The following is a 20564-nucleotide window of genomic DNA, read 5'->3' as shown; positions in this document are numbered from 1 at the left end:
CTGCCCCTTGGCTTGAGTAATGTTTCATTACTCACAGCAGCTGGACATAGCTTCCCCAAATAATTCACTATAGCTGCGTCTACACGTGCACGCTACTTCGAAGTAGCGGCAGTAACTTCGAAATAGCGCCCGTCACGTCTACACGTGTTGGGCGCTATTTCGAAGTTGAAATCAACGTTAGGCAGCGAGACGTCGAAGTCGCTAACCCCATGAGGGGATGGGAATAGCGCCCTACTTCGACGTTCAACATCGAAGTAGGGACGTGTAGACGATCCGCGTCCCGCAACATCGAAATAGCGGGGTCCTCCATGGCGGCCATCAGCTGGGGGGTTGAGAGATACTCTCTCTCCAGCCCTTGCGGGGCTCTGTGGTCACCGTGGGCAGCAGCCCTTAGCCCAGGGCTTCTGGCTGCTGCTGCTGCAGCTGGGGGTCTGTGCTGCATATACAGGGTCTGCAACTAGTTGTTGGCTCTGTGTATCTTGCACTGTTTAATGAAAGTGTGTCTGGGAGGGGCCCTTTAAGGGAGCGACTTGCTGTTGAGTCCGCCCCGTGACCCTGTCTGCAGCTGTGCCTGGCTCCCTTATTTCGATGTGTGCTACTTTGGCGTGTAGACGTTCCCTCGCTGTGCCTATTTCGATGTTGGGCTGAGCAACGTCGAAGTTGAACATCGACGTTGCCAGCCCTGGAGGACGTGTAGATGTTATTCATCGAAATAGCCTATTTCGATGTCGCAACATCGAAATAAGCTATTTCGAAGTTGGGTGCACGTGTAGACGTAGCCTATGATGTCTTGATTCAGCAAATCTAAGTGTACTCCTCACTGAAGTGCAGGGAAGAGATGACACTCAGTAATGTATGAGTTTTTTAAAGGAACTGGGCATTTGATTCCCTGAGGTAGTTTTGTCATCCTCTGATCTTGCACAACAGTTTTCAGATTATTGCCCATTTGTGATCCATGTAGTGTCTATTGGCAGCTTGGCTCCATAGGGCTGGATCTTCTCATTTGCTTCCATCTGTCAAATAATAATTTTAAAAAATCAACATTAGTACATACATCTTATAATAAACATTATTCCGATATCAATTTTCCATTGATGCAATTTTCATACTTGACCTAGTGATGTTACACAATGGCCAAAGGAAGGGAAAAAAGGACTTTCAATGGGAATAGAGGTGTTCTGTTGCAATGTGGTCCCTATTGTGATGATGTCTGAGAACCCCCTGTCCTGTGGATAAACAAGAGATTTTATTAAACACTTTGAGAATGTATAGTGGGACAGCTGCTCTGACTCTGGCTAGAGAAAGGTTAAAAGGTGTGAGCCTGTACAAACCCAGCCAATGAAAGAAGCTTATAGGGAGCTAATCAGAAGGCAGCTTGCTGGGACACCCCTGATATATAGAGCTGCTCGGCAGCGAAGAGGGCAGTTGGGTCCTGACCAGTGAGGGTGCAAGCTGGTGCCCAGTGAAGGCACATAACCTTGGACATAGCAGTGCTGAGCAGGCTCAGAGGAGCTGGAGAGAAGCCCCCAGTTGATACCTGCCAGGCTATAGGCCTCGAGACAAGGGCTGAGAAGCTGCTAGGGTCATGGGGAAGTGGCCCAGGGAACACTGTGGGCAGTTTAGGTGAATGAAGGAGAGAAGATGTCTGCCACCAGAGAATCCCTCAGTTGAGACCAGAGTAGTGGACATGCATGGATTCCTCCTCCCCTCCACCTTACACCTCACCTTCCTACCAAACAGTGTGGCCTTTATAATCTGCAGTTTGATGTGAGGCAAAGGGCTAGATTTTGGGGCTGCCGTGGTGGCAGATATATGGATGGAGGATTACTGATACCCAGGAAAGAGGTGAGAACAGACTGGTGGGCACTGCCACAGGGCGGTGTCCTGAAGAGGACACTGAGGTCCAGGGAGTGATGTAGGTACACAGAGATACAGTGGGACAGACAATGAGCAACACACAACCTTAATGTGGCACACTCTATCAACAGAGCTAATTCCCACTGTGACCAGCAGGAGGCACCGTGGCATTGAGTTGACCCTGTTACAGTATGCCATAGGCCCTGAGCCAAAGCCCAGTGAAGACAATGGGAGTACACTCCAACCCTCAAATTGACAGGAGTGTACATTAGATCAAGAGCTAAATTATTACTTTTTTTAAAATTTTTCATTTGAGTCTTCAATAAAGAATATTACTGTGGATGAAAAATTAGTTGAAATGATTTAGAACATTTTTAAATGCCATTTTTAAAAGCCCTCTATTCCAATTCTCTCTCATTTCAATCATTTATTTAGAAATGCAGCACCGTTAAAAGAGATTTAGGAGTGATAGCAGGCAGGAAATTAAATGTGACTTTGCAGTACAAAATGAAAACAAAATGTCAGTGTGATTTTTTCTCTTTTGACTGCAAGGCACACAACATCAAGTGTCACTGTACACAGTTCTGGTGAGACTATGCCGGCAATTCTACATTAATTTCTCAAGTACCAGAAGGATGCCGACCACCAGAGAAAGAACAACAAAAATGATCAGTGTTGCCTGGCAGATAGGGTACTGGATCAGTCCCTGGGAGACTCAGGTGCTATTTTTAACTCTGCTACTGATCTGCTCTGTAGCCTTGGGCAAGTCACATTATGTATCTGTGCCTCTCTCCCCTCACCAGAAAAAAATGGGATAATGATATTTACCTGCATTAAGATCACACATGCAAAGCAAGAGTTAATTGGAAAGAGAAGGGATGAGGCCAAGTAAAAATCCTACCTGAGACAATATGTGAAGGTAAACATTTAGATTAAAAATAGAGCTAAAACATGAATTCAAGGATAAAAGGGTGTAGCCTGCCTAATATGAGAAAGAGAAGTAAGATCTCTCTTAGATTTCTGTATCTCACTGCAGAGGCATTCATCCAGTCAACAGAGTCAATATAGCAATACTTAGATATAATAAAGGACTAAAATTCAGTGCTGTAAAACAGTAACCATATGATTAGATCTATTTTTGGAAAAACAAATTAGAGTCATATTTTACCTGACATGAATGTGGTTCAGCTGTTTTCTCCATATCCTGATATTTTAACCACCTTGAGACAATGATTCTTCACAGGTTCTTATAATTTTACGATAAAGGCAGCAGTTTAATTGTTAATGACTCTTTGGTTTTTTAATTCTTTATGGCTGCAAATTTATTGTCACTATCAAACATCTATTTTGTAAACTTGTATTTAACAAACCTTACCTACAAGCATAGAGGGCCATATCTTCAGCTGGTGTAGCATCCATCCTTCCCTCTTTTGTACTGCTCTGAGTATAAATTTATATGTTACAACTCTTTCACAATAATTCATTTTCTTATGTTGAATAATTTAATGTATACTCTTGGAAAGAAGGTGCTCTAAATAACCACCAATTTGAAAGTTCATTTTTAGTGAATTACATTTTATTTGCTTCAGTTGAACACCATTATTTACAGACATACATTAATAAAATACATCACAAAACAATATAAATGTTAACAGTTAATATTTATAGGTGCATAGTTCATGCTCAATTACATGTATATAAACAGTTCGCACAATAAGTTAACCTCAAGACAGAGTAATCTTACAAAACAAATAAAATCCCTGTATCAGAAACAATACAAAGTTACTAACAATCAAAGAAAACATATTCAGCATTATAAATGAACTATAGACACTTAGGTGGTTTTTTCAATTTGTTAAATACTTTTAAAATTTGAAGCCACAATATCCACAGCACAACAATGGCCCTGACACCCAGTTCCTCATTTCAGTGGGAGGGAATCATTGAAATGAAAGCTGGGCTCAGTCACAGACACTCCAATCATTGCTGATGGAAGACTTCAAAATACACCGTAAAAACTGTAAAAAAAAAAAAAAGTTTACAACTGGGCACATTGGAACTCAGCAGTTGTACAGGACAGGATGTCTTTGTGAGAAGACTTCAGAAGATAGCGGGAAGAGATTTTCATGCTTCAGGTTCATAATCTTGATAGTCTTCCTATTGACGAAAGGAAAAGTAAAAACTGGTAACACTTAGGAAAAGACTCATTTTTGGCCCAATTAATCTTCTACCATTAATTTTAAACAGAACCCTATCTGGCTATTTGTCTTTATTTGGTTAGCATTACTTCAGCTTTTTCCCCCCAAATACTTAATTCACAAGAGAAAGCTATTTACAGATTGATTAAACTTTCCTTGGTGTTAACTTGCCATTCACCTTCCGGATCAATGGCTACGATTACTTATAGCTTCTGACAGCTAGAGAATTCCCAAAAGAACTAATCAGCAAAGAGAAAATCACATTTCTGTATATAACAAGTGCATAAGCCATCTTTATGTATTTTTATGTACACTGAAGCATGTGCTAATGTATATCGCTGGTTGAAATTAAAAAAAAAAAAACCCTCGCTGTGGGCATGCTGCTTATCAGCTGGGTGGCATTTGAATTGCTCCTGAGTAGATGCACAAGCATACAGCTTATAGGTAACACTAGTGAAGACTTGCTAAATCAACTGTCAATCTCTCTCCTGTTTACTCAGGTACTTCACTGGAAAGAGAAGCATACAGTAAGTCAACAGCAGGGTGTCTCCCATAGACTCAGAGCAGTGTAGACACCACAATAAGTTCACCAAAGCTACATTGACTCCAGCTACTTTATTTCCATAGCTGGAATTGCATAACAGGTGAACTTAACCCTGCCCTAACAAACAAAAGATTTTACTTTCTTGATTGCATGAGCCAAACGGAGTAATAGTGATTTGCTTATTATTATTATGTTGTATCCAGAAAATTAGGAGGCACTTGAGAGAAGATACTGTGAACACAGATTTTTTTAACTCATGTATCAACAAAGGTATAATTTCCTCCCATGACTTATCAAGCGATACAAAAAAAAAAAAAGGAAATTAATTGTGGATTATTCTGGAATGCGTGTGCATGCACAAGCTTAATTGTTCTCTCAAAGATCAGTACTGTATGGAATGCATCTATTAAGATACTGTGTGTTTAGAGAAGCTGGGTGAGGGAAACGAGAAATGCAAGACATGGTGCTGTGTATGCTCTTGTTTGGGCAACACTATTGTTAGGGAAGGGAAGGGTTTTGGGTGCATTAAAAGGGCAGTTACCAATATTTTTCCTTTTTCTTTCTGGTACTCTACGGCTACAGTAATAAAAGCTACCCTTTATCTTCCAATGCAGGAGTGATTCCCCTTACGTTCATTAGGATTGTTCTCATGCTTCCAAGGACATTTGGCCCTAAAGGATTATTGTTTTCCAGGAATTACAGTTTCCTGATGAGGGCAGCTGGCTGCACAAAACAATGGCTTGGCATTCATCCTAATACCAGCTCTATCACTCAGAAGGAGTACTCATTCACTGTTACTTATTAATTACATAATAAAGCCTCCTACAGTCAAGTGTGAATCTGATGCCACTGGGCTTAACTGCGCTATTTTGGCTCAAATCAGTGGGCGGTGTGGAGGCCCAGGTGGGTGTGCTGCCTTAGGGATGAATTCTCACTTCCTGAGATTTTAGTCATGTTGGCTGATACACACAACTCCATTCACCCCTGTGTGGCTGGCTTCTTCCATGGCCTGGGTTGAAGAGTGCTAGACACATGGACTTGCTTCCATTTTGCAACTTCTCATCCTCTCGACGCCCATACTGGAGGGCAACACTCTTTGCAACCGCCTGAGAGCCATCGTCATTACCTTCCTGCAACTAGATCACTTCAGCATAAAGTCCTTGTGCTCAGCTCAGCTGTCCATGAGCTCTGTTCATCCAGAGAGCACAGCTAAGGAAGATTTACCTCAGGAGGCATTTCGTAAGCCTCATTATCTGGGTCCACTGGCATATCTGTGTTATCCGTCATTCCTTCCTGCGGGATTCCCTCTTCATTCTAATGTTTAAAACAGGAGAGAAAAGCAATGGTCTGTCACAGGTTCTTTACAATTCATCTTGAAAAATATACCTACATCAGTACTGGTTTTCCCATTACAGACAGCGTAGCAGGTACTGAGCAGTTGTTACTGAAGACAAAGGGCCCATATTATCCTTTTTGCTACTTGCCAACAGGAGAACAAAAGGTGTGGAAATTCCAAAACTGTGGATCCCAGACTGTAGGGGGAATGGAGCCAGTGCAGCATCACCCTTCTATGTCAACAGGCAGTTGTCCCTTTATGACTAATGTTCAATTTGGGGCCGGGGGAGGGGGCATTTGGCTAGAGGACATGGCCAGTTGGTGATGGAGCTCGAGGTGGCCCCAAATAGGGAGCTTAGAAGATCCCCCTGGTATTTAGGTTCTTGTCATAAATAATGTCTGCAAATTCTGCGCCCTTGTGTAGGAAGTACAGAACAGTCCAGGACCCAACGGCACTTATCAAAGAGTCATGATTCCAAGTTAAAGATGGCACTTATCTCCAAATGTATGACCACGGCAGGCATAGGCACTGACTCCCTGGGTACTCGGAGGCTCAAATACCCACTGGAAAAAACCATAGGGCATGCTCAGCACTCATATGTTAATCTTTTGTGGGCCCTGGAGATTGACCACGCCCTCACTCCCCAATCCACCTGGGCTTCGGCCCAAGCCCCCAACCCTGCTTGACTTCTGCTCCACAAAGCTTTGCCCACCATCCACTTCCTCCCCTGAGGCACTATCCCTGCCCTGCTCTAAAGCCCCGCCCCTACTAGACTTCCCTTCCACTAGCACTGGGGAGGTGGGGTGGAGAGGAGCACCCACCAGCAAAAGCTAAAGTCAGCACCTCTGAGTGCAGGTGCCACAAGAACTGAAAAATTCCCATTTGGCTGGAAGGTTGCATCTTCATCAACATTTCATCAACACTTCACCTTCATCAACACTCTCTTCTGCCTCCTTGGATGTGTCCAGAAATTCTTCAACCCATGGGAATATCAGTGTCAACTTCTGGAGTTTCCTCGAGAAACTTTCTGGTACCATACGGATTTGTCTAGCTCAAAATGAGCAAACAAATCAGTCTGTTTTGAGGATTACCAGGGAAAGCCCAGTCCTGGAAACACTTACGCTTATGAGTAACTTCAGTCATTTACTTCCATGTAACTTCCCATTTACTTCCACATAACTATTTGTGTGAGTGAAGCTACTAAAGGGCTTAAACATTTGCAGGACTGGGCCACTAGATCAATTGGTTTCTGATAAAAATAAGGCAAATGGTTACTCCAATAAGATTACATTATCGATTGATGAACCAGTCCTATTTACATCAGAATGGTTTAAAAAGAGTCCCAGTATGTTCACAATATGTGGATCAATCAGTCTGGTCAGAAGCAAAGGATATCAAAATACACAGCACAGTGGGTTTTTTCAATTTTAGAATAAGGCACAAAATGAAGGATACTATGGGCCAGCTGCCCCCACCCCCAACCCTGCACTGTTCTGGGAGAAGGCACTTTGGGGATGACCCCCAGTCTTCAGTGACCCCCTCCATTCTGCAGCCTATTTGATAGGGGCACTCCAAGGGCTGGCCAGGCTCTGGGGGCTGCCTCCCACCTTCAGTGCCCCCTGAAGCTTACAGACTGTCTGGGGACAGGCCAGGCTTCAGGGATTGCCCCCAGTCCAGCAGCCCCCCGTGGCTTGCAGGCTGTCTGGGGGAAAGCCAGGCTCTGGGAGGCTGTGACACTCCTGCGGCCTCTTGTAGTGTGCTGGTTTGTGAGGGGACCAGACTCTGGGGGGCTGCCCCTCCTTCAAGTGCCCCCCATGGTCTGGAGTCCCTCTAGGGGGCAAGCTCTGGGGGCTGCTTGCCCAACTGCTTCCCCCTCCAACGGTCTCCCAGTGGCCTTCAGGCTGGCCAGATAGGGCCAAGTTCCGGGGCTGCTTCCAGCCTGCAGAACACCTCCATGGACTTCAGGCTGTCTGGGGGAGCAGCGGCTGCCCTTCTCCAGCTGCCCCACTTCAGCTGTCCCCTGCAGTCTTCTGGATGTGTGGAGGGGCAGGCTCCGGGAGCTGTGCCCCTCTCCAGCTGCCTCCTGCGCCCTGCAGGTTTTCTGAGAGGGGGCCAGGCTTCAGTGGGCTGCCTCCACTCCAGCTGCCACCTGCAGCCTGTAGGATTTTAGGGGTCCAGGTTTTGGGGGCTGCCATCATTCCAGATGCCCTCTCCCCAGGGTCTGCAGACTGTCTGGGCAGGGCCAGGCTGTAAGCGGCTGCCCCTTCCCAAGGTGCTCCCTTTCACCCACCTCTCCCATGGTCTCTTGGCTATCTGGAAGTGGGCAGGCTCCAGGGACTGCCCCCCTTCCAGCAGACTCCCATGGCCTGCAGGCTACCTTGAGGGGGGATGGAGGCCTCCGAGGAGCTGCCCACTTTCAGCCTGCAGGTTGTCTGGAGCGGGCCAGGCTCTGGGAGCTGTCTGCCTCTCCAGCTGCCCCCCTCCTGCACCCTATAGGCTGTCTGGAACAGCAGGCTCTGGGTTTGGGGCAAGGGTGATACTGACCTAATCTACGTGGCAGGCAAGATGGCAGAGTCCCAGCCCTGCTGGACTCTCTCTTGGTGCTGCAGTTGCCCTCAGTGGCCATTCTCAGTATCACATCCCTCCTGTCTTGCCCCTCCCTTTTGCCTCCCTCCTCCTTCTGCCCTCCCACTGTCCATGTTCCAGGAAATCCTCGGATTTCAGGCATTTCCCACTTTCCAGGCACATCCAAACCCTGACCTTGGTTTAAGGTAGGAGAAGAGGAAGCTGCACACCAAATTTTGTGGCCATAGCTCTTATGGTTTTAGAGGAATTCTTGAACAAATGTAGCACCAACAGACAGACAGACTCTAACATATATAGATCGTTCATGCAGTATGTCTTTTTAATTGGTGCTCAGTCAACTTAATATTATTTTGAACATGTGTACTGCATGGTTCTGATTTATTGCCATTGAACTTGATTATATCCAAGCAATTTTACTTGGTGCCCCATATTTGGCATAGGGAAATATGTTCACCCCATCTGTACTCAGCATTGCACTGTCAAAAGTGACTGATGATTTTGGGTTCCCAACCTGACACTTGATTTTCAAAGCACTGATATTTGAACCATCTGGAAAAATTGTGCCCCTTTAAGGTGACAGACAGGACACTCAAAGATTGAGGCTCCCCAAAATATTCATCGCTCTGAAATTTTAGACTCTTATTTTTGAACTTTTGATCAATTTTATTAGCTGTGGCTTTTCTGGTCAGGACTATGACCCAGCCCACAGCTTCTCTGAAAGCAGAGCTACCGCTGACTGCTTCCCAGCAAACAGCTTATGCTGAATTTGATTGAAGCAGCTCACAGTGTGTTCTTGTGATAAATAATTTAAAAGGTGTTATTTAACACTTCATCCAGCACTTTAGTTTTTAGGGCCTATATTTTCCAAGCTCTGAACTCTTTTATTCTAATTAAAAAAAAAGAAAACACTAAGCCATTTCTGCCTTGACTATCACTGAAGAGCAGACACTGCTAGTAATCCATCTGCCAAGTAAAATTGTGCCTGAAATTTTTATTGAGGCTGCACCAGAAAGAAGCCTTGCAGGCGAAGTTTATCTGTAAGAGCACAACAGAAGGCAATTTAAATTGCCAATGTCATTAATAAAGATGAAGTGAATGGTTTGCCAACAGAGTTTTAAGAAGGGCTTCACAACTTATGAGCTTCTTATCTGCTAAATATCTTTATCACAGACCTGAAATGCCAGTCTAAATTATGATGGACAGAGAAAAAGAGACTGAATTAGCCACCACCCCAGTGGGAAATTCTTTCACAAAAACAAAAAATACTGTATACTTCCCAGTCCAGGAAATCAGCAGAGCTGGTGAAACAACACAAAGCTGCATTCAGAACAACATTAATGTCTCATAGGCTACAATGCCAGAAGAGACTATCATGATCACTTAGTTTGACCTCCTGTACGTTGTCCACCACAGAACCTCACCCATCCACTCCTCTAGTAGACTCCTAACCTCTGGCTCTGTTACTGACGTCCTCAGATAATAACATAAAGACTTCAAGCTACACAGAACCCACCATTTACTCTATTTTAAACCTCACACTCCTTGTTTTTTTCCTTTAAGGAAACAGAAACATACACACCACACCAAACAAATGAAAGAGCTGGCTGTCTGGGAAAGGTTTATCAGGGTTGTCACAGGGGTGAGAGTAAGGCAGTTTTTTACAGGTACTGCTGTGTGTCACTCCATGGGGGTGGGAGTGGCTCAGGGAAGGGAGATGGTGGCGTGTGATACAACAGCATGGGTGAGAAATGTAACTGTGGGTGGCGTGTGGAGGGGCTCAGGGCAGGGAGATGGTGTGGACGTGGAGGGGTGCAGGATTCGTGGCTGAGAGGTGAGGAGGGGCCCAAGGCAGAGGGCTGAGGTGCAGGAGTCAGGGCAGGGGGCTGGGTGTATGTCCAGGGGTGAGTGTGAAACAGGCAAGGGCACCATTTTGGGAGGTTGGGGGAGTTGCAGCCTCACCTATAGGGACACTTCTGCTCTTCGTCCCCTTCTCCTGACTACCAGGGAATGAGAGGAAAGCACACAGATATCTTGCTCCTCCCCGCAGCAGCCAGGAGGGAGCCAGGAGGGCAAGCTGAACCCTTTCCCCTCACTCCCTGAAAGTACTAGGGGAAGAGGAACAGCAGCATCCTCGTAGGTGTGGCTGCAGCCCCTTGGCCTCCCTAAAGGGCACTGGGGGAGGTATTTGGGGTTGGGGCAGTCCAGGACTGGTGTGAGAGTTGCACCCCCAACCAACCCCTTTACCTGCCTAGCTGCATGGTGCTTAGCATTGCAGCTTGTGCACTGGCAGTGCACCCCACCTCCTGCTGCAGCCAAGCACCCAGCCAGCCAGCTCACTGGGCACTTGGGCTTACTTTCACCTCTGATTGTCCATTTGTAACCATCATCTCACAATGCCACACTTATCCATTTTGCTGTCAAGCTGAAGAGAACTGGTATTTAGTTAAACACTAATAGTGTTACCCAAGATCATATTTCTAACTGGTTGCATTTGAACACTACTTTATAGGTTAACACACCCATCCTTCTAATGACAGCCTTGCTGCCCAAGCCATCTCTTCCCTGCGCAATTAAGATTCTAGAAGAGGAAACATCCTGCCCCTGATAACATTGCAGTAGTGGAGGTGTGTCCAGAACCATTATTTATTTAGTGCAATAATATGAATAAATGTGTCAGCTCTACATGGCGTGTAAAATCATTCTCCTATATGTCACCATGATGAAGCTAACAGTTTAATGTCCCCATTCATTTGTCAAAGGGGATCTCTTCTGATAAGTCAGTTTTGTGATTACCAACTTCCTCACACAACATCTTCTGACAGAAATCAACATTCCTCTATTTTTAAAATACAGTCGACTCCTAAGGGAAATCTCTTCCTCCCAAGCCCTCAAAAGCTCTCATAAGTGGGTTCTTGATGATTAAATCCATTTGGGATATAAATACTTACTCTTTACTCCAAAAGGCTTTAATCTCGGCATTTTACGAAAAAGTAAAGATGCGATAAGCACAAAGCTACAGGCAGAACACGAGAACTTAGTCTTGCCCTGTAGCACCAGCTCAAAGTAATCAGAAATACAGGCTAACTTCAGCTTTTTTACAAGGTTACAAAGTTAACAAAACCAGGTGAAATGGATGTTGCCCCCCTCATCTCCTCAGTTTAAAACGTGGTTTACCAAACTGGGGAGCGGGGGAGAAATTCCAGGGGGACGTGAGGCAACCCAGCCCTCCCATTATTGCCCCCACCCTTTGCTTCTGGCTCTCAGGCACTGCCATTTTACGTGAGTGAGCCGGTGCAGCCACTATTAAAAGCAAGCAGCTGGCAAAGACCCACATGCAAAGGTGAGTGAGTGTGGGTTGTAGGGGAGAAGGAGGATGGGGTTAGATGTGGGGTTGGGGGTGCCTGGCTCAGGTACAGAGGATGGGGATGGGGTAAAAGCAAGGGGCTGGTGGTGCCTGGCTTTGTGGAAGGGGAGGGGTTTGGGCGGGTGGCTTGTGGGGCTCAGGCATCTGCTGGCTTGCAGGACTCACAGGGCTTCCACGTTACAATAGGGGCCATGAAGGGGTACTGCCTCCCTTTCCTCCTGTGGCTAGTAGACCTGTTCAAGTCAAAAACTCACAGCCCATGCTCCAACCAGCCTGCCTATGTAACACCAACAGGCAGAAATGAACCTGGAACTTCTGGAGCTTAGTTCATGAACCTCTAGTGCTTGACCTAAAAGCCAGCTGGCTCTCAGCTAAGGCCATAAAGGAAACTCATGCTTTCTCTCTATGACCTGCATTTCCCACTCACAGAAAACCAGGGGGACCATCTATTGTGAAAGGTGCTTGCTGGTGGACTGTCTCAGGAAGCAGAGGGAGAGCCTACAGAGGGAGGTGGCTAGGCTGAGGAGCATCCCATGCTGATGAGGAATTCCTCAAGAATATTCATGTGGAGACACCCAAGGCTGAGGAAGCCATGCAGCTATGGAGGATTGTTGCCATACCACCGATGGAAAATGAACTGGATCTGTCACAAGGACTACACTGGCAGCTGGTTACTTCTGGCAGCAGGCAGTGCTCCTCCCCTACACCTGACACCCCCCATACCATGGTGACAGAGAACCTTTACTCTACTCTGGCAACAAGAGATGAGGAATCACCCTTTAAGGTGGAGGAGAAGCTGTGAGCCCCTGAGTCTGTGAGGTCTGCAGCCACCACTCCCAGGAATAAATATAGAATAGGGGTGGATGAAGACTCTCTTCTGAGGGGGGGCAGTGGTGCCAATCTGCATCCTGATCCGGAACCCTAGGAGGTACACTTCCTGCCAGGGGCTGGTATCTGAGAGGTTTCAGAGGGATTGTTGAGGATCATCTGGCCCTTGGACTGTTACCCATGTTGCTCATCTGTGAGGGCACTAATGATACCATGAGGTCTGACCTTCAGCAGATCAGAAGTGACTATGGGTCTCTGGGAATACAGGTGAAGGTGTTCAAAGTACAGGTGATGGTCTCTTTGATCCCTCCAGTCAAAGGTACAGGCTCAGGCAGAGACAGAGGCATCCTGGAAGTGAATGCTTGTCTGCAAAGATGGTGTCAGCAGGAGGCCTTTAGCTTCCTTGACCACTGGATGCTGTTCCAGAAAGGACTGCTAAGCAGAGATGGGATCCACCTATTGAGGAAAGGTAAGAGCACATTTGGACATAGACTGGTTACTCTAACAAGGAGGGCTTTAAACTAGGTTTGAAGGCGGTAGGCCCACAGATAAGTCAAAAACATGGAGACAGGAAAAGGTTTATAAACTGGGGGCAGCCAGGGCTGTAATAGCAGGAATTAAGGAGAGACAGGGCAGAAATGAGTGTGGGGGAAATCCAATCAGTATCTTAAATGTCTGAATACAAATGCAAGAAATATGTTGAATAAGCAGGAAGAACTTGTAATGCTAGAAGATGAACATCACTTTGACATTGTTGCACCACAGGGACTTGATGGGATAAAACACATGACTGGAATGTTGGTATAGACTGACACAGCTTGTTCAGGAATGACAGGCATGGGAAAAAGAGAGAAGGTTGTTGCCTTATATATTAACAATGTATATATTTAGTCTGAAGTTGGAACAGAAACAGGAGACAGACTGGTTGAAAGTCTCTAGGGAAGTATTAAAGGGGTAAAAAATAAAGTTGATGCCGCAGTTTGGATATAATACAGACCACTTAACCAGGGAGAAGAGGTGGATGAGGCTTTCTTTACCTATCTAATGAAATCATCCAAAGCATTGGACTTGGTTGTGACGGGGGCCTTCAAACACCCAGATGTATGTTAGGAAAATTACAAATCAAGGTATAGATCATGTTTTATTCCATGAGGTGGAGAATGCTGCAAGAGGAGAGGATCTTCTACATTTGATTCGGAGAAACAGGGAGGAACTGGTTAAGAAGTTGATAGCAGAAGGCAGCTTGTCTGAAAGCGATCATGAAATGACAGAGTTCAAGATTCTAAGAAATGTTAGGAGGGAAAAAAGCAAAAGAAAGATAATGTATTTCAAATGTATTTCAATTAGCAAACTGACGGAGTTGGTAGGTAAGAGCCCTTGGGAAGCAAGGCTAAGAGGAAAAGCAATTGAAGACAGCTGGCAGTTATTCAGCTATGCATGACAGATGTGCATCTGCAGCATAGAGGTTTTTATCCCACATGATCGTATCATATAGGTAAGCACATCTGTACAATTGCTGGAAGTAAACTAGGTTCAGTATTTCTGAGGTGAACAATTAAGTGAAGATAAACTTAAGCAAGTATTGTGTTTAAATACAGCATCAGTGTGAGGAAAATGAGAATTTCCAGTTCTCCCATGAGAGAGAAGGGTCTCCGAATCAAGGCTTCAGTCTGAGCCTGAATGTCTACCTCTCAATTAAAGAGGCCCTGAGCCCAAATCAGCTGACAGGGACTAGCTGTGGGTGTTTATGTGAAGTGTAGACATACCCTTAGTGTGGAGTCTCTGAGTCTACTCTGAGCTCCAAGGGATTGGCAGTAACTCTTCGTACTGCAGGGCATTCACCTGGCTCTCAAAAAGGTCAAACAGTCCTGTGGCATCTTAAAGACGCCAATTTAGACTAACTGAAGCCAATGGAACAACACCAGTTCACACCAGCAGAGATTCTTGCCCTCCGAACAGATGGTTCTTCTGAAACAAGAATTATTTCTCACCTATTGTTGGCGTGCAAAGTACAGGCCTACGTTGAAACCCTATCAAATACACAGTTAACAACCAACATATTTTTTTAACACAATAGCTATTAAACCTCAGGCCTCAACATTAGGCAAATTGTTTTGTGCTATATTTTGCAATTCTCTTATGCTTACAAAAGTACCCCTAATAGAGTCTGGAACCAGTAGAAGCTTTTAGAGCTGTGGCTAGCATTATATTGTCAGACTCCCAGTCCTTTACATATTGGCCTAAAGAAGCCTATCCACATTTTGAATTCTTCAGTATATGATCCATATAAATTGAATGCTCTAAACAAATAGAACAGAAGCTTTTCTCATTTTCATTTTACCCTGGGATTTATACGATATGAACAACAACAAAATACAACCCCTTTGGATCTTGGTGAGGTTGATGATAAGAAAAGGGTCAGAAGCAATACCCTTATTCAGACTGTGTCACACTAAAGTGAATGGACCTGTTTAGGGTGCAAGGTACGACCAAACACAACTAAATATTTCAAGATCTCTCAGCAGCTCGTGACCTAAATGACCAACTCACAGCCTTTCAGAAGCCCATGAGCTAAATTATCAGCTCATCTGCTGCTGGTTCTAAATCAACGAGGTGTGTGTGCGTGCAGAAAAGGATGGAGTGCTCCTTTTAACTCCTGACCCTGTGGAATTTTCCCCATTGGTAGTCTGTGAGGATCAGTACTCACATGCTATGCTGATGCAAGGAGAGTTGAGGGAACTTCTAAAGGTAGAGTTCTGCCTGTACAGAGAAGGAAGGGTCCCTATGTTAACTTCAGAGGGTCTGGATAAATAAGCAGATGTTGTCACCCTTATTTGCTTTCCTCTCTGCATGCTGAATTTATGGTAGCAACTAGCAAGGAGCTGATGGATGCACAACTCCCACCAGAGACTGTAACTGATTAGAAAGCCCTGCTGTCAGAGAAGTGGTTACCTTTCAGTTATTGTCAGTGAGTTCCTGTCTTTGACATACTCCCTTAAGTCTATCACTTTAAAGCACACCATCTAACAAGTGAAGTTAAAAATGTCTCTTGTACAAAGACACAAGTTATCACTCGCAGTGAAAAAGGCCCATCATGATTATTGGAACTATAAAGCCTTCTGGAATCTCTCCTGCAAAGAACAAGTGCTGCAGAAGAATCCAGGAAAAGTCTGCATGGGAAAAATAAAATCAACATACCAAATTTTCTTCTGGAAGCAGACAGACAGCTATTTCCAACTTACATGCACAGCACAGTGCCCACTGCATAGCCTAGGAAGGGTGCTTACTGACTCCAACATTTGAAAGTCAAAAGAAAAAAACTGGTTTTCTGTGATTTCATGACATGAACCTCAATTAATGGTAACCATAGAATACTAGAGCAGGAAGGTGCCTTGAGAGGTCATTGAGTCCAGTTCCCTGCCTTCATGGCAGGACCAAGCAGTATCTATATCATCCCTGTTAGATATTTATCCAACTTATTCTCAAACATCTCCAGTGATGGAGATTCTACAGCCACCCTAGGCTGTTTATTCCTGTACTTAACCACCCTGAGAGTTAGGAAGTTTTTCCTAATGTACAGACTAAATCTCCCTTGCTGCAATGTAAAACCATTGCTTCTTGTCCATCAGAGGCTAAAGAGAATAATTTTCCCCCTCCATCTTGTAACAACCTTTCAGGTACTTTAAATCTGTTATCGTGTCCCTTCTCAGTCTCCTCTTTTCCAAACTAAGCAAACTTAATTCTTTCAATCATCCCTCAAAGGTCATGCTTTCTAGACCGTTAATCAGTTTTTTTGCTCTTCTCTGGACCTTCTCCAATTTCTCTACACCATTCCTAAAATATGGTGCCAAAAACTAAAAACAATACTCTAATTGTGGCCTAATCACCACCGAGTAGAACAGAAGAATTACTTCTCATGTGTTGCTGACTATAATCCTGTTAATGCATCCCAAAATAAGGTGTGTTTTTTTGCAACAGTGCCACACTGTTGCCTTATGTTGAGCTTGTGGTCTACTATGACCCAATAGATCCCTTCCTGCAGAACTCCTTCCTAGACAGTCTCTTCCCATTTTGTGTGTGTGTCTACAACAACTTAACTGAAATTGATCAGGAGTAACCCTCCCCTCCCTATTACCATGCAAATCTGGACATTACCATAGGGTTCTATCTAGGATGTTTATAAGATTCAGTTGAAAAGTACATTGGAAGAGAGTACGTAGTTCACACATGCAGTACTAGCAAATTGAGGCTAATCACCACACTTCTCTCTCCCACATGTCACAATTACAGGTGATGTGATCAGTACTGATAAGCTGTCTACAGCAGTCTAATAGCTTCCATTTTTAAGCCTTCAATGTTGCTGCTGCAGAACCCTTTTGTATGTTACATGCTTACATGCATATTCAGGTCTGGCAGTGGGGGATGAGAGCAACTGGGTTTGCTGCATTTGCATTTTTCCCCAATAACATGAAACAAACAACCATGAAAATCTTCCTGTAAGGAGTTAATATATTTTGTATCATAGCCTCACTGATGTTTCCTGTGGAAAAGAGTAAATAATGAATGCAGTGTTTTAAAAATGACTTTATTCTTCCAGAAAATAGTAAAAGTGTGAACTTGATCTTTCAGCACATTCTAAAACAAGGCACTGTGTGATTCACCATTTTGAGAAAGACACCATGGAAGTTCTATTTAGATTCCTGAAGTCACCTATTCCACTTTTCTCCCACACCTAGTAGATTCTGTCTCTCAGTACACCAATCTGGCCAGCTCATCTCTCCACCATCCAACCCTCTAACAAAAGTCAGGAATGAATTTACTGCAATAGAAGGTTTTCCTTCTTTATCTTACGAAAAGGGTGAGTTGGGTGAACTTGAAGGGCAACCTTAAAATAATGCTAATTCCTTTAAATATCGCTTTTAATAGAATTTGAACTAACAAGACTCTTAAGTTTAAATTAACGAACACGGATTCCTTTATAACCAGCATGTGGACACTGAATGTTGCTATCATTTAATTGCAAACACGTTGGCAGAAATAGGGAAGAGGTGAACCAGCACTGACAGCCGCACTCTAGTTTCTTCAAGGCACGTGTTGCAATGGTACAGGGGTGTGGACATACCTGACAGTGCAGCTTTGGACATATGCTGCAGGTTTAGTAACAGCCTAGTTATGGCCTTCCCAGAATACCTTGAGGCATTTGGCCAATTCCTCCTCCTTCTGCTCCATTGTGGCTGTGGCTCAGAGAGACTTTGGCCAGATGTGGAAAACCTGATAACGGTCCACTCAAGTGAAGTATGGATGATAATACTGGGATTATTGAGGAGGACTCACTTTCATTTAACTGAACCTACTTTCATGTCAGACCTTAGGGTTCAGTCTTTAAATCCTGGAGCTCAGGCCTAGCCATTTAATTCTGGTGCTGATTAATCTTTTCTCATATATTTCTGCACTTCATCGTTTCCATGTAGACCAATTATTGTCCTACATTAATGACAACCATAGAATCATAGAAGAGTAGGACTGGAAGGGACCTCGAGAGGCCATCGAGTCCAGCTCCCTGCCCTCATGGCAGGACCAAGCATTTTCTAGACCATCCCTGAAAGCCATCTATCTAACCTCTTCTTAAATAGCTCCAGTGATGGAGATTCTACCACCTCCCTTGGCAATTCGTTCCAGTGTTTGATCACCCTGACAGTTAGGAACTTTTTCCTAATGCCCAACCTGAACCTCCCCTGCTGCAATTTCAGTCCATTGCCTCTTGTTCTATCCTAACTTGGGTTGGCCTCATACTCTAGATAGGTTTCACATACACACTGGCATCATGGCTAGATCCTAAGCTGGTACATGTTGTCAAAGTCTCACTGAAGTCTACAATGTGATACCAATTTACACGGGTTGGTCCACAGTCATTTTCTGCCACAACACCAGAAGCACTGTCAGACATGACCAAGACCCAAACACATCCACCATTGGGACTAATGGATTAACTTTAGTATTTTGGCAACCAATTTATTACTTGAGATAGGTGCTCTGGCACATGCCAGGTTCCAGGAATTAGACTATTACAGAATTGAAACAACACAGACTAAGATCTTTTTGATATACGTCACTTCTCTTTGTAAGCATATTTATAGGGTCGGTTCTTCAGCTGGTGTAAATCTTTTTGGCTCCATTTACACCAGGGATCAGCAAGTGATGCCTATCATCTAAATATTCTACTTTAAAACAATATAATCTCTAATCCATAAATTACTAACCCAAACACTTTTGAAAGGTAAATTGTACGTTATTATAGCACTCTAATTAACACACAGGTTGTTACATTAACTAACTTGAGAGTAAGATAGTGATGTGGCTTTTGGGGAAAAATAGTCAACCATTCAGTTGCTGGACACATTTATTTCCCAGACAGTTCCATCTTTAATAGATATAGAATACCCACCGTAGTGAGACCATCCTAATTAGGCATGTGTGCTTCCCCTGTGCCATCATATTAGGTAACAGCGCATATTCTCAGTCTTCATTCCACATGATTTCATTTGCACCATTAGAAAGCAGGGGTAGCTCCACAAAGTCAATGGAGTTATGAGCTATACAAGTGAGAATGGATTTTGGCTCATATGCTTAGTCATCCATTGGCCAGTGTGCAAGGGACACATTCAAAGTACTAAGAGAATGGATATAAAAACCCCAGGACCAGTATTTACCTCAGAACAAGCAAAACAAATGAATAACATGGCATAGACAGGAAGCCATGAAAGTAACTGTTAAACATTTCCTAAATACTGCAACTCTGATTAACCACTGTGTTAGTCTAGTACTATCTAGGGGAAACAGATGCATAAAGCAATAGAGCCTAAATGCTGTACCGTCGAGACAGTCTCTAAGAGAGTAACTAAATACATTCCTTTATCTCCTCCAGTCTAACAAGTACCAGACAGTGGTAGTTAACCACTGGCCAGGCTTTGCTCTATGAAGAACTGGAGAACTATCTATTTTCTGCCTTCCTAATATTAGAGCTAATATGCAAATTTTCTGGATGCCAGCTCTTTGGCATAGAAGGAGTACTAGCCATTGCTTATTTTTATGTTTTTTTACACCAATATAAAATGCATTTCACTGGCATAAAGCATTATAAAACATTTAAAACAATGGGTATATTAACAATTAAACCGTACTTTTGCAAGATATACCCCTACTGCAAAATGTATATCTAAATATTATATCATACATTATAAACTCAGTCCAGATGCTCAGCTGGTGAAAACAGCACTTTGGCCAAACTAGAGATGCTAAAATCAGCAACTGAATTCACTATTAAATCACCCCCTTTCTAGTAAGTTTGAAAAGCAAGATCATTCAACTAGAAGGAGAATGAATTTTTATGGTGTGAAGAGGGGAAGAATCAGGCCCTTCGCAAATAAAGCTATCCTTCTGGAATAAACAGAGCTTTGAGACACGTTGTCTCCCAACTCCTACAGAGCACAGGGAGCTGTGGTGCTTTTTGGCTAGTGTTTCTTCAATACACTCATTGAAGTGCTTCTCTGTTTTACCGATGATTCCCTCATGTCTGGTCTTCTTTCAGAACTGTATTTTGCACGAGCTGCACAGGCCTTGGAGGACCTCCTACTTAATGCACACGTGGCACTGAAATATCTTCTAAACTGATTTTTGACTGTAATAGATACTGTTAGTGACGCAGGTTTCATATGAGTCAGACAGTCACAGGAGTGCTTTTGCACTTCTCAAGATACTGGCATCAATTTATTGCAGACAGAATCAATTGATTTCATGTGGCACCACTGACTGAAAAAAAAAATTAAAGCTACGAAAGGCTTAATTTTGGAG

At 44.0% G+C, this 20564-nt stretch overlaps 1 protein-coding gene across 3 annotated transcripts in view; it reads right to left on the bottom strand.

Moving 5' to 3' along the window:
- Window positions 1-3436: 3436 nt before the first annotated feature.
- SNCA (synuclein alpha) overlaps window positions 3437-20564 on the bottom strand; it is an 85161-nt gene continuing 68033 nt past the window's right edge. The window contains exons 5-6 of one of the 3 annotated variants that reach the window (XM_074991997.1): window positions 5824-5913; window positions 3437-4014 (exon numbers count right to left, since the gene is read on the bottom strand). In XM_074991997.1, coding sequence (XP_074848098.1) covers window positions 3982-4014; window positions 5824-5913 — 123 coding nt within the window. In that variant the 3' untranslated portion in view covers window positions 3437-3981. The remainder of the gene's footprint in view (window positions 4015-5823; window positions 5914-20564) is intronic. The other 2 variants (XM_074991996.1, XM_074991998.1) reach the window with 2 other exon arrangements.

This window comes from Carettochelys insculpta, chromosome 4 (genome assembly GCF_033958435.1).
Source record: "Carettochelys insculpta isolate YL-2023 chromosome 4, ASM3395843v1, whole genome shotgun sequence".
In the NCBI taxonomy this organism is placed as follows: Eukaryota; Metazoa; Chordata; order Testudines; family Carettochelyidae; genus Carettochelys; species Carettochelys insculpta.
The sequence above is the reverse complement of the archived record's forward strand: the minus strand, read 5'-3'. Positions and strand labels throughout refer to the sequence as shown.